Source organism: Trichoderma asperellum, chromosome 4 (genome assembly GCF_020647865.1).
Source record: "Trichoderma asperellum chromosome 4, complete sequence".
NCBI classification, from domain to species: domain Eukaryota; kingdom Fungi; phylum Ascomycota; class Sordariomycetes; order Hypocreales; family Hypocreaceae; genus Trichoderma; species Trichoderma asperellum.
The window spans coordinates 1,061,519-1,075,474 of NC_089418.1; the positions used below are offsets into that span (position 1 = coordinate 1,061,519).

Here is a 13,956-nt window from a genome sequence, read left to right on the forward strand (position 1 = left end):
GCTCGTCCTTGAGCAAAGCAGATAATCAACGCTCGCTGCCATATAATTTGCATGCTAATATCTATATCGAAAATTTAGCGAGCATGCTTTCCATCACAATCATTGCTCGGCACGGCGATCGCTTAACCACCTTAGCCCGTGATGTCCGCAGGCAACTATATGGCGTCGAAGGGGCCAGCGCAGTGCTGCGAACACTGCGCATATTCTCACACCCGTCCAATAGAATCGCCCTTGAACAGGAGCTTTCTTTTCTGTCTTCCTTGAAGCCGGGCGATCCAATGGCTAGTGCGTGACGGGTCAAGAAAATCCGCGTGTTGTTGCTTTCATGGACACTGACGTTGTGTACACGTATCTTCTGTAGACCACCTAAATGCTTTGGGTGTTATGTTTGAGAATTGGACGCACCCCTTTTCCTTTCATCAACACATGCCTATATCTAGGAATGAAAAGTTCGTACGGTCCCGCACCCCCAGAGGGCTCTTGAGATACAACCGGCTATCTATTCGATGTGCTAATGGTGGTGATGACGTCTAGATGCTCTTCGTGACTCGCTTGAAACGGAGCGGTCCGGCGCCTTTAATTACTATATCGATACGTCGCCTTCTGTCTATGACATCATCTCGTTCTCCCGTCAACGTCTTGGCTCAAAAGTGGGAGATTGTATCACAGCAATTATTGACATCACAAACCTTGATAGATTGAAATACTGTTTTGCCACAAGCGACCACAAGACCGAGGATGCTCTAACGTATGTTGGCCGATTTTTGGATGTTGAAGCACCGATACGAAAGGCTCTCGAAGGTCAGCATGTAGCTCACGCGATTGCAAAGTTTGAATTCATTGAAAGCATCAGTGTGTTGCCAGGTGTGTGCCATATCCATACCATGACTTTACTCCTCTTCTTTCTTGTATGACATAGAATGAAGATATAACTTCTTTTGGCTTTTTCTTCTCTTTTCTGCTTTCTTTTCAAACATTCAAACGGAGAGCTGACAACTCTAGGCCCCCTGGCATTCCATAACTTAGCTCTACCAATTGGAAGCTCTGAAGAAGATGTACCGCGCCGACCAGTTGTGAAGTCGTTGGTAGATCTTTGCATTGCTAAATTACCCGACTTGTTTCAATCAACTAAAAACGTCGGTGTCACTGATCATGAAGTTTTAGATTTGTCTCATATCAAAACTTCAATATGGGAGTATTCTGTTGAGAATGCCAGCACGCTTGCAACAGCACCTGACCATGTATCTGCGGGGGTACTTGCCCTGGCGCTCAAGGGACAGTCCTATATAAATCTTGCACCTTTCCGCGACCTGGCACCCACCGCTGCGAGGGCTGTGTTGCAATCGCTTCCAGGAGCTCGGGCTATCAATTTATCAGGGACAGCTGCAATAGCTGACGACGAAATCGAAGGAACGCTGGCTGCAATCGGTCATGATCTCGATGCACTGTATCTACTTACTCCCCCAAGCCGTGTTGGAGAGCTACCAAAAGCGATCATGCTTGCGCTGAAAAAATGGAATCACAAATGCTCCAAAGTGTTGATATCTTCTGTGTTAGAAGAGGGCACGAGATGGGGAATACACAAGTGGTTCAACCTAGATCTTGCCATATACCCTTCGGTTTGCAGGAATACACAATATGCATCATCCAGATCATTTCCCATCACGCAAATGATGTACAAAAGTACCTTTAAAAAAGGTTTTGTGTCCTCGAGTCGCCCTATTTTGGCACACGCTTTCATCGGTGGCGGCCTCGTTGCTCCGTTTCGCTTATGGACAGGTATTCTAAAGACGATTAAGGACATGGATTTGAATCTTGGACTGGAAGAATTACAATTCGTCAAGTTCCTGATCCACAATCTAGCTTTGGGGCCACCGACACCAGATTCTGAGGAGTATTTGGAAGTCCGTTCGATACCAACAACAGCTTCCTTTGTTGTGTATAAACCAGCACCTATTGAGTCAGTCTATAGCAATCCAGGCTATCATATGTGGGGTCTGACGCCTGATGCTTGGACTGTCGTTGTCTTGCGGGATGAAATTCCCAAGGATATCCTAACTCAAGATGGCATATTCAGATGTTTTAATAATGATCGTTTCAGAACCGTTTTACTTCGACCTATACAGGCGATTCCAGTCGGAGAAAGCCAATCCATTTCAGCTGCCCAGTTCGAAATTAGGGCTCTTAGATGGCCTCAAAATTCGCATTCATCTGCGGCAGATCAAGTGTTGACACACGATAATCTTCCACGTGGGACCATGATACAGTTCCAGGTTGGGCCTCAGGATATAATCGATGCCATCACTGCGATGCAAGAGGTCTTGGATGCACCAGCGGCTTTGAACGATAGCGAGAGAAGTTGAAACTGCTGATGAATTCTTCTTAGTGCTGTTGGAGAACAACTAGGTAATGGGCAAACGGCAGATTCTGTGATAAGATCATGTGTCTATAGCGTGCTATATTTACGAGAACTATTGGATTTTTTGTAGCGCTGATAACGAAACAAGTTTACGCATTCAATTGGTTTGGAAGTCCCTGGCGTAGCAACGTGACAGAAACCTGTAAGCAAGTGGAGCGCAATGCTCATCTATCAGTGGTTGCTTATTGCTACTATTGCTAATTATTAACACATGTTATAAATATTAGTATGTAGTCACGCCTTTTGATCATTTGAGATATGGTAATAAATATCTCATAAAACAAGCAAGGAAAGGTAAGCATGCAGACCAAAAATAAGTCCCCATAAAGTAACGCCAAGGAAGCCACCCCTCCCTTGGATAGCGGCAACCAAAAGGGCCCTGCCTAGATGGGCTCATTGGTGTGCTGAGATTTCAGTCTAAGGAACTGCTTGTGCATACATAGAAGCTCAGTTGGGCGCCGGCGAATTCTGGGTTATCCACACCCCTAGTATTGCGAGTACACTAGTGGCCTATGAATAGGTGGAATGGTTAGCAGTAGTAGTAGGTAGTTGCAGGTATGGAGTATCAGTGTGCAGGAAGCTGCGGACTTTTTGTGATCAAAAAAAGTAGAGTTACTTTTTTGTATGAGTTAAGCTTAGGTACCTAGTTAAAAATTTCTTCCTTCTATAAACTCCGTGCCTATACTACTAGTATATAGTAGGTAGGTATGTAATGCTACTTTTTGGAAATAAGGGGCAAAGAGTTGGCTGGCAACACAGTAACATGTATGAGTCAATAAAATGAACGACATGTGAATGCATGCGCGTGCATATGGTGGTGGAGGGGAGGAAGAGAGAGAGGCTGATGCCAAGCCGGAAGATTTTTCTTTGGAATTATGCTAGCGCTATCAATGGATCGAAAGGGGATTTCAATCAGGCAACATTTTCGACTTATTTTGAGATATGGACTTGACTTGTGATAGGCTTTTTTTGTTTTGATTTCCTTTTTCTTTTTCTTTTTCTTTTTTTTTTTCATTGCCAGGTGGACAGTATCGGTAGTAACAACCGTATGGAATGATTTATGGGCTCATGAGGCTTTAAGGTCGGGCTTTGTTGTCCATATCAAATGAGCATATGGAGCAATTTCAATCACATCATCTCAGCTTTGCTAGGATAGCGAGGCAGGTTGCAAAGATTGCGGAACATTTATCATGTGCTTGCTCGGAGGATCGCTGGATGGCTGGCAACGCGGAAGTAGGAATGTATCATTCGGAACCAAAGCCGGAGGCCCGGAGAGCTGATTAATAACACGCAAGTAATTTGGCCGCTGGCTGCCTGGAGCGTATTGCTGATGCTGATGCTCGCTCAATGGCAACCCCTTCTGCTGGGAGCATTCCACGATGGTGGTGGTAGTGCTTGGAAAGGCTAAGACGACGGATCCCTGCTTCTCCTAGTGGTTGGTGACATTTCTCCTACGCTAATACCCACAAACAATGCTACGGCCACATGGCACCCAAGTGTTATCTTACCTGCATGCAGGCCTGCTAGCAAGGATCATGCCAAGAAGGGGTACAGTACCATGACCTACCTGCTCTTTATTTGAAAGACTGGAAAGCCCAGACCTTGTTGGAGATGCTCCCAATAAGACCGTATTCCATAAGATGAATCCCACATGTTTATTGGCAGATACTAGGAGTAGTATAGCCCATACTCAGTCACTGCTAAAAGAGGAGTTACCAATGTATAAGTCGTTGCTACAAAATTAGCATTCTGCTGAATCCAGCTAGGCCTCCGAGTTTGGAGGATTAAGGGTCTTGTGACGGGGGCTTAATGTCCTCGTTATGGGTATTGATTCCTGGAAAGGCAATCGGTATCTCGTTCTAAATTGCTACGAGTTGGGGCGATTTGCCGATACGAGAGCTGGGATGACGCGAGACGATGCATCAAACTTTTGCTCCCTCGCTTCCTCAAGCAGTTCGGCATATCGTGTCTTGAGAAAAAAGCGAAGACGATGATAAGCCAGCGAACAAGACTCGTGTGTCCTGACTCGAGACACAAGCCACAACTTCAAAGCTCATGCGTATTCAACTGGTGGCTGAGGCCTGCGCTGTTTGGGTTGAAGTAGCAGACTTCGCCTCGCGGCAATGTGGCACCGAATTGCTATCAGAACGCCGACTAAGCGGGGAAAGGAAGGTCACCCACCGACCGCCGTCTCTCGTGGACTAGTGGCCCTCGTTAGTCGACCATCACTAGCAATGACACGATGACACTTCGAGCTGGTGTACGGAAGTATAGGAATGTACTCGCCAACATCTTCGGGCGTAGCCTGATTCATTCTTCGGATCCGGCGAGCAGAGGCCCATCCTCACTCTGGGGGAGGCGGTGGCAAAACGAAGCGCGGTACTCGGTCATGGAATTTTTTTGGAGCTTCTTTTTTTAGTGGCTGAAAACGGATGAAACCGCAGCACCCAGGCTAAGGACTGCATGTATAACAGGTAGTACTGTAAGGTAGTTGGGAGTAGAGACCTCGTATAATAGCCTTTTCCTCTCCGTGTATTTGGGCAAGGGGCATGCCGAACGTCAGAAGTCTGTCTTCAAGCTTGATTGTGGTGGCAACACACGATGGCGTTGATAGACTCTGTCGGAATATTATTCAAACCCCAGTGCAGCGCAGCGTTCTAGATATGTGCGAATTCGTCTCTTCGAGACTTCGATACCGCTCAGTGGCATTTGTTTCACCTATGTAGGTATGTAGTCCTGTTGGTGTTACGGAGCATCTCGTCTTGGTAGGTGGTACTCAGATATACGAGATGTACGGAGCCGGTACGATCCATACGACCCCATTCTTTCTCTCGACACTGGCGCTGGCTTTGCATTAATGGCTGCACTAAAAGACAGAGGGTGGCCACCCCTGGCCTAGGCCCCGGCCGGTCAGCAACTAAACGACCCTGGTCGCCGTTCTCGTGCGAAGCAGTGGTCAGGACGTGTTTGATAAGACGGCGAAGCGCGGCGCAACGGAGAGCCTCATTGGCGAACTGCTAAGAGCAGGCGGAATTTCCAGCGGCATCGCAATATCCGGGGAAGCTGTGGGGAACTTTTGCCAAGGAGGGCGTAAACTAATCGGCAAAGGCGGGAATTTTCTCTGCCATAAATTAGTCCGTAGGCGCTTTTGGCAAGCCACAGAACAAAAAGTACCGGGAGAAAAAGCGGACTCGGGAGGCTCGCCCTCGCTGCTGCTGTGCTCTCGCAGATAGAGTCGCAAGATTAGGGAACGGACAAATCTACTGCTGCAAGGGTTATGGTTATGCTGAATCAAGTAGCCGTGAGATCGGCGCCACCCATTCGTACAAGAAGTAGCACAAGCTCAACTGGCCACTGTTGTTGGGTTTCATCGAGTCTCGGTAGATGGCTGCTGAAGGCATCGACAAGACTCTTGGCAGCGCCATCATCGCAGATTCCCGAGTATGCAGAGATTCGTAGTCCCCCGCTATCTCTTGCCAATGTCAAATGCGTGTTCCTGGATTGGGAATCGGCGCCGCCACAACTCTGCCCATCCTGTTTTGCTAGTCCCTCCAAGAACACTAGCTGCAGTTGTAGCACGCACAAGCCAGAGAGAGCAAGGGGGCCCTAACAATGCACGCCCGCCGGAGGATTTATCAGTGGCAGCAGCGGCCATAACCAAAAGGGCGATATAGACCCGGAGCCAAGACGGGACGGACGCCAAGACGGCTCATACAAGACGATCGAGAGGCGCGATACGGCTTGCAGGAACTTCTGTTTCCATGTTGGACGGGAAGAAAGCAACGAAAAAGGAGGCGGTGACATCACTGGCTGCCTCTCGGAATGTTGCGATTCCTCGCTTTGATGCGGTTTAGCGACGGCTTTGCGACGAAAGTTTGGTCTTTGCAGCCACATCTTCAACAACAGGCTTTCTTTTTGATGGTTTTGAGTTTGTCCAGTTGGCGGCTGTAGCTTGTATCTATCTATCTGTCATTCCAAGGACGATGGCTCCGTCTCGCTGCGTTCATAAATCAAGCAGATATGGGCCCCCAGGGAGATATGGAGAACTTTCGGTGTTTTGCCACGAGAATGGATAGATGCGTCTCACGCTTGACAGGGTACCTTTGCAACTCGCGTGTACCCATCAGAGATAGTACCCTGGGGTATTGCTGGAGACACAATCGAGCCGCCAGCGCGGTACAAGCACACGCTGCTGTTGCAGCACTTTTCCGCATCTTTGACATGTATCAAGAGCTTGCTGTGCAGCTGCACGAGTGCGGTTAATTCTATGTAATTTGGTACATAGTACTCCGTACAACGATCCATCTCTCCACTTGCACCATTGCTGCACAGTAGCATTGCGTCTGAAGGTGTGTCGTGCGTAACAGCATCGTGTACGGTATCCGAGCTGCCTCGCTCTCTTCAACACCTGCAGCAGAAATCGCCTAGTCAGCCATTTAAATCAATTAGGTACTATCATTCTGCTGTCGTATGTTGACGGCCAACTCTAAGAGCTACGAGCTGTCAAGAAAGCAATTCTCCCCGCACGCCCGGCTGCGGTGCGAGTCAGTTCGCCTCTTTGCCTCCTCCACTCGTAGATAGGCATTAATCGCAGCAGGTCTGTTGTGTACGCGCAGGTGGCCTCTTCTGATCGCTGGCAGCCAGATGGCGAGATAGCACGCAATGTTGGACGAGTTCCCGATCTTTTTCTCCGCAATGAGGCCGGGAACAGCAATACAGCACGCCTCTCCTCTGACACGTGACTAGCTCCCATCTCAACTTGTACTCGCAAGTACCCTCTAATGCCATTAACCTCCTAGCCTTCGCTCTCGCCGTCCAATGGTTCACAACCACTTTGATGTTTTTGCCCCGGTCAGAGCCACAGCCGACGCTTGGGAAACGCCCCCCTCCCTTTTAGTATAACGCACAGCCCCCTGCTGCTCGTTTGCTGCTCGTTCTACTAGCTCGAGTTGCTGTAGCTAATAAGATCCGATTATCCGCCCAAATCCCACCATATAGAGTTGTTAGGTCGCCTCTACTGCTGGTTATCTGGTCAGTGAAGAGCAAAAGAACCCGACTTATCCGTCCGCAGGCCCTGGACTAGCCCTTGCGACGCCACATGCTTTGCGCTATTTGGCTTTCTAGGATCGACGTGGGTTTCCAGAATAACGCCTCCACACACGCCCGTCAAATTGGGACAAGGCGAGGCGTATCAAGAACTTTTGGTTTTCGCCTCCACAGCGTGCTCGTATGGTGTAGAACAGGCGGTGCTGGAGCCCAACTCTCGCGATGGCCTCTCCGTTTCTCCTATCGGCTGGGCCCTTTTGTGTGTCGCGCGGGGGTGGATACGACTAGGCATCACCGGATTGCCTCTGTCGCATGGCATCGCGAGATAGCCCAAGCCCTCCTCCGGGGTAAGCGGTCCGACTAAGCTGGCTCGCTCCCGATGGCTGAAGGATGAACAGAAGTTCTCAAACACCTGAGCTGAGGCGCTAGTGGCATTATCTATCATCAGGTTGGCTGTTGCAAATCATTGTGTCGGGGTTATCCTCGAGAGGTGGAGAACCCCAGGCCTTGCTCCGAAGACGTTTATGTAGGAGGGTTACATTTCCATACCAGCTGTCTCCTACCCCAGCCTCATTGATAAAGGCCTACTCCTCCCACGTGTAACCATCGTTCTCTTCATTCCTCTCAGCTCATCCCCTTGAGTCCCCCTCACCTCTTATATATCCCCCTCCTCTCCCACAACCTCGACCTTGGTCGTTGTTGTTGTGTCTGTGTTCCCTTGGTCCTTCTCTTCTCTCTCTTTAATAATAGAGCTAGGGCAACCCCCCCAACCTTCACCATGTCCGTCATCCAGCCCACTGGGGGCTTACAGCCAATTGCTATCGACAACGACATTATCAACAAGGCCATTGATAACGAGGCAGAGGAGCTCGACAAGCCCCAGATTCGGGAACGAACCTGGGGCTTCGCTGCCCGTGTCGACCCCACAGTCACCTTTGAAGAATACCAGTACTGGGCCAAGATTGAGCGAGAAGAAGAACACCAAGCCAACCTCACCTTCAAGGCGGAGCATGGCCCACGAACCGTGAAGAGTGTTTTCCTTGGCCGTTTCTCAAAGGGTATCCACCATGAGAACAAGAAGAAGGCTGAGGCTGCTGCTGCCAGCGGCACCGACTCTCCTCTTGATGAGAAGAACTCTGGTGTTGTCACTACCCAGGGAACTAGCACCCCCACCGAGGCGGAATGGAAGCAGGCTTCTCGTGCCATGCGAACAGCCAGTTGGGGTACCATGTTCTATCTCATCACTACTGATATCCTGGGTTGGTCATCAACTCCCTTCGTCTTTGCCAGTGTCGGATATGGCCCTGGTGTCGCTCTGTACATCATCTTTGGTGCTGCCGCTGCCTTCTCTGGCTACATTCTTTGGAAGGTCTTCCTTGGTCTCGACTCATCCCGCTTCCCCATGGTTTCTTTTGGTGACACCTACTTCCGAGTTTACGGACCATTTGCTCGCCACTTCATCAACGTCGCTCAGGCTATCCAACAGTTCATGACTGTCGCGGTTTTGATTCTCGGAAGCGGTACCACCATCGCCCAGTTGTCTAGTGGCAAGATTTGCTACATTGCCTGTCTCATCATCTTCATGGTGGTCGGCATGGTTTTTGGCAGTATTCGTTCTCTGCAACGTATCGGCTGGCTGGCTAACTTGTCCGTCTGGATCAACGTCGTCTCCTTCATCATCATTATGGTTGCTTGTGCCAACTATCCCATCGATTACCAGGCCGTTACCCTGTCCACCCGCGTCAAGGATATCGGACCTGTCGTGACATTTGCTGGTCCTCCTCCTGATCAGTACCAGCAGCAAGCTACCGGTTTCGCTGGCCAGTTTAACGGAATCAACCAGATGGTATACAGCTACGGTGGTGCCCTTCTGTTCATTGCTTTCCTCGCTGAGATGCGTCACCCTTGGGATTTCTGGAAGGGCATGCTTTGCGCCCAGACCTTCATCTGCGTTGTCTACATCTTCTTCGGTGCTTTCGTCTACGGCCACTACGGACAGTACTCTGCTTCCACCATCAACACCGTTATTCAGCCTTTCGCCCTGCAGACTGCCAACAACGTTTTGGGTCTGATCACAGGAGCTATTGCTTGTCGTAAGTATTATCTCTATAATCATTAGAGTTGTTATGTGAACAGTGGCTAATTTACATGTCTCTAGTTATGTACATGAACATCGGCATGAAGACTGTCTACGTTGAGGTCTTCCAGGAGATTTTGGGTCTTCCCCCGATCACCACCCGCAGGGGACGCTACTTGTGGTATGCCCTGGGACCCCTTTACTGGGCTCTTGCTTTCATCGTCGGTGCTGCCGTCCCCAACATTAACGGTATCTCCGGTATTGTCGGCGCTCTCCTGATCCTGAACTTCACCTACACCTTCCCTGCCTTCTTGTACATTGGATACCGCATCAAGGCCGACGCTGCTCTGCCTGGTGAGGGTTTCGACCCCGTAACTGGTGTCACTACCCGCCACGATTCCGGCATGAAGCGCTGGGTCCGTGGATTCAAGGTCAACTGGCACATTAACATCATGAACATCATCTACTTCCTTGGTGGTCTGGTATGCTCTGGTATGGGCTCTTGGGCTGCCATTGAGGGTCTTATCCAAATCTTTGGACCTGGAGGTACTGTCGCCACTTCCTTCGGCTGTGCTGTACCTGTGTAAATAATACAATATTTAATATCTTGCTCGTAAATAACTCTTGAGCCTATATACCACTTTTCAATTCTGAATTCAAAAAAGTTTGAGTCAATCAATTTCTGGAGTACCATGTGATTGTGTCTACGCAGCTGTTAAAGTGCTAGTTTTGCGTCATATGATTTGCCGAATATGGTCTTGAGTTGTTCTTCAGCTAATTTCAAAGTAATTTTGTCTATCAATCATATTTTTTTGCAACTTTTGTGATGGTTTCAGAAATTCCAAGTAGTGGAGCAACGCTACTGCTAGATCCTCGCTAGACTTGCGTGAGAACTGCATATACGATGTATACGAGGACCTTATTCTAACCTACTCTTATGAACCAGGTAGTGCCTGAAGCGCGTATCGTAATTCTGCTTACTGTACAAACTAGGCTTCTTATGCTACGCATATACTACCTCGATATATGTCCAGTCACTCAGGCGCGATACGCACTAGGCCGCTTCGCTGCACGCAAGCTCAAGATTTGAAGGGCTGAAGGTAGCGGTCACTACCGAGATGATGCGCCTTCCCCCCCCCCGATATTTAAATAGACCGAGAATTCCGTTTGATATCCTAGCAAACTGCATTCAGATAGCTGCCAAGCCTGCTTATCTTACAAACCATCTTAACAATGCCAGTGCCACCCGGACGTCTTAGGCGTCAGTGGTAAGCAGCTAAGCCGGTGATAAGACGGAGGTGGTCAAATGGAAGAAAAGAAAAATGAATGATTATTCTATCATGAATTATGTGTCTGCTTACTTTTCGTTATGAAAAACCTACTAGGCGAGGATCGCATTATGGAAAGAGTTGCAGTAACAACCAAATGGAATGTCGAGAACTCCGTACGTAATACTAGGCGACTTTATCACAAACAGCAAATTCGAGCAAATGTTATATGTAAATCATGCATATTTTCTTACTTATTTTTGCCTCTACGACTACTACATTTCTCTTAATGAAGATTGCGAAGTGGTCTATGGGTTGTGTTGTATAGTAACACGCGAAGGCCGGGCTCGTGTTAGCATTGTAACCGCCTCTACGTATTCAAAGTTATCTTCACGATAATTGATGAAGAGTAGATGCGCTGCGACTTCGATTGTATTTACATAAACGATCTCAGTCAACTTTTATTATGAGATATAGTTAAAATATTTCGTAGGCAATATAACTTAGTTGCATATACACTGCTGCAGTCCCAGCAGAAACAAATAAACAAGCAAGCAAGCGACAAAGCACCAATAAACACCCCAAACTCCGTTGTACATCATAAACCTTGTCAGATACGTCATTTCCGCATAATGTTTGAGTAAGCTTCAGCCTACCGGAGTTCCATGTTGTTTGTACCGTTGAATAATTGGTTCCAGTCATACTGCACGTTCGTGTCTACAATCGTACACCAGTCCTGGCTGAGATCCATCTGGAAATCAAAGTCACTGAAAGTCGTATTCAAGAACTCGTTGGAACTAAACTCGATGGTGTTTGAGGGTTGGGGCAAGTAGAACGGTTCGCCCGGAATCTGTTTTGGCGGCAGCGAAGACAATTCCACCGTCGACGCAACACTTGGGCTTGCGAGAGTGGAGTTATTATGGCTACTGACGCTGCTGGCAATGGTATCAGCATTGCCGTTGGTGACTGTCCTTGTTCCTTGGCTGATGCGCAATCTTCCAAAGTAAGGCACCACAAGCGTGAAGTCGTCTTGCGCATTGTACGTGCCGTAGCTGGCGGCTACAAGTGTCTCTAGCACTTGTGCGCTCTGCCGCGCTACCGTACACTCCAGCAAACTATCTGTTCTTCTCAACTCCCCAATGAGGCTATCGATGAGCCGGTATTCTTCCGCGCAGTAAGGAACAGCTACTAGCGATCCCTCTGTGTTGGGCGACCCAGACAAGATTCCTAGAATGAGTGTGATGGCAGAGCTGAACATGGTGAAGTCCATGAGCTCACACTGGACGGATTCTGATTTGGGCGAACGTCGAAGACGAAGATAGGCCTTTATGAGCTCTCGACAAGCTTCCATGGTGGACAACCGGCTGTGCTCGTAGCGTCGATCGGTTTTGGCTTTGAGCATAAACGGCAGGTGGACGTGCTTGAGGGTTGAGTAATAGAATATTTGGGCTGCCTCTTGGGAATAGATGGCGGGCATGGAAAGACTGGGGTCGTATTCCCCAGCCCATTCCGGAGGGAAGTCCCTCTTCAGATCCTCCATATCCTGATCCAACTGCACGGTTGTCGCATAGGGACTTTCGTGTGAGTTTTGATTGCGATCAATGACACGTCCCATTATGACACATGTACGACGGAATACGGTTTGGGCGGGTAGAAGCATCTGGGTCATGGAAGAATCGTCTTTGGTTCCAAGACTGCTGACAGCAGAAGGGAAGCCAAGCATCATACACAACTGGCGTTCCATTTGCCAGGTTTGGGCCCACAGAGACTTCTTCTGGATACTCGCATTAGCATCAAGTCTATCCAGGCCGATGACGGTGGCAGCGCTGATGCTGTGGCGGATGGCCATCCAAGCTCTCTGCGGCCGGCCCATATTGATGAGGATTTTATGGAGGAGCAGGTAGCATTGCACGGCTTGTGGGCTCGCTTCGCCTTCCACAGCGAGGAGGACAAGGGCAAAGCGGATGTACGTGTCTATGATAACCTGCCGGGAGATGTTGGGAGATATGATGACGCGTTTCCATTGTCGGGGGAGCTGCTGAATGCAGAGGGTAAGGAAGAGGATTGCATTGCAGAAATCGACGCCGCGGCTATAGTTGAGGATTTGGCTCAGATACGCTTCAGCAACATCGAGGCTAGCGATGTGCATGACGTTGGAAAATTCGGGGCCGAAGTAGTAGGTCGGCCAGATCGGCCAGAACGATTTCGAGTCTTCGAGGATGAGACGCAGTGTCTCCGGGTCGGGAATAGGTGGCTTGAACGAGCTGATGGATTCTTTCATCAGGTAGGTCATGGACGGATCCTCGGGGTCGTCGTAAAGCTCGCCCTCAGTCTCCCGGATGAGCAGGGCATCTCGGAAGAGGTTAATCAGAGGCGCATCGACAGCAGTGATGGCCTTGTCCGCGTAGTCTGGCGGACTGCTGGACGACTCGTGGTCGAGAGACCCTGGAGAGAGGAGCGAGGAGGGAGGGCCGGAAGTAGGAACCTCCCCGATATTAGGAAGAACAGTATTGGGAACAGGATCAACAAGAGCAGCTCCGAAGTTGTAACTCAGCGCTGCGTCATTCTGTAGAAGCCCATGGTTCTTGAGGTTCGTTATAACTTGTATCGCCCTCGTATTGATATCCGCAGGGGTCGTCGAGGAAGCTAGGGTGGAAGCTGAGGTAGAAGAAGCTGCGCCAGAGGCAGAGGCTGAAGAGGCCTCGTCGTTCGGCTCGAGAGCATCGCAGAGGCTGCCGATGAGATCCTCGAGCTCGGCCACCCGCCGCCGCAGCACCGCGTTGTCGGCGGCCAACTGAGACACTGACTGTGACTGAAGCAGCCCCTGAACCTGCGCATGGCCCGGCCGGCCACCGTCTTTCGGACGCGGCTGCTGGGCCCGACACGGCGTTTGATGGAGCGAGCATCCGTGGCAGATGGAGCTGTTTTGCGGGAAGACGCACCGGACCTTTCGGCGACGGCATTCGGCGCACGACTTGGTCCCCAGCCGCATGCGTCTTGCGGGTCTTTGGTCCGAGAAGTCGTCCATTGTCTCCTGAGGCACCGCACAAGGCTACACGTAGTGTTGATTGTTTCGTCCGGGCCTTTCCCCGAAAGCCTGGGTTGTTATTAGTGCTACAAGTATGTTGGGAGGAGAATCCGCCCAC

The 13,956-nt window shown here is 49.6% G+C and overlaps 3 protein-coding genes across 3 annotated transcripts; 2 read left to right on the plus strand and 1 right to left on the minus strand.

The window, feature by feature from the left end:
* Positions 1-442: 442 nt before the first annotated feature.
* On the plus strand, positions 443-2,363 carry TrAFT101_006742 (uncharacterized protein; the record flags this gene model as incomplete). The annotated part of the gene is made up of 3 exons (XM_066127862.1): positions 443-449; positions 535-864; positions 1,003-2,363. 3 exons carry the CDS (start codon positions 443-445, stop codon positions 2,361-2,363), a joined length of 1,698 nt encoding a protein of 565 aa, XP_065983975.1.
* A 4,744-nt stretch (positions 2,364-7,107) lies between these two features.
* Positions 7,108-10,247, plus strand: TrAFT101_006743 (uncharacterized protein). Its single transcript, XM_024900635.2, has 2 exons — positions 7,108-9,558; positions 9,624-10,247. Exons 1-2 carry the CDS (start codon positions 8,244-8,246, stop codon positions 10,127-10,129), a joined length of 1,821 nt encoding a protein of 606 aa, XP_024758398.1. The 5' UTR covers positions 7,108-8,243; the 3' UTR covers positions 10,130-10,247.
* Positions 10,248-11,224: 977 nt separating this feature from the next.
* Positions 11,225-13,947, minus strand: TrAFT101_006744 (uncharacterized protein). Its single transcript, XM_024908514.2, has one exon. It carries the CDS (start codon positions 13,836-13,838, stop codon positions 11,463-11,465), a length of 2,376 nt encoding a protein of 791 aa, XP_024758399.2. The 5' UTR covers positions 13,839-13,947; the 3' UTR covers positions 11,225-11,462.
* Positions 13,948-13,956: the final 9 nt, after the last annotated feature.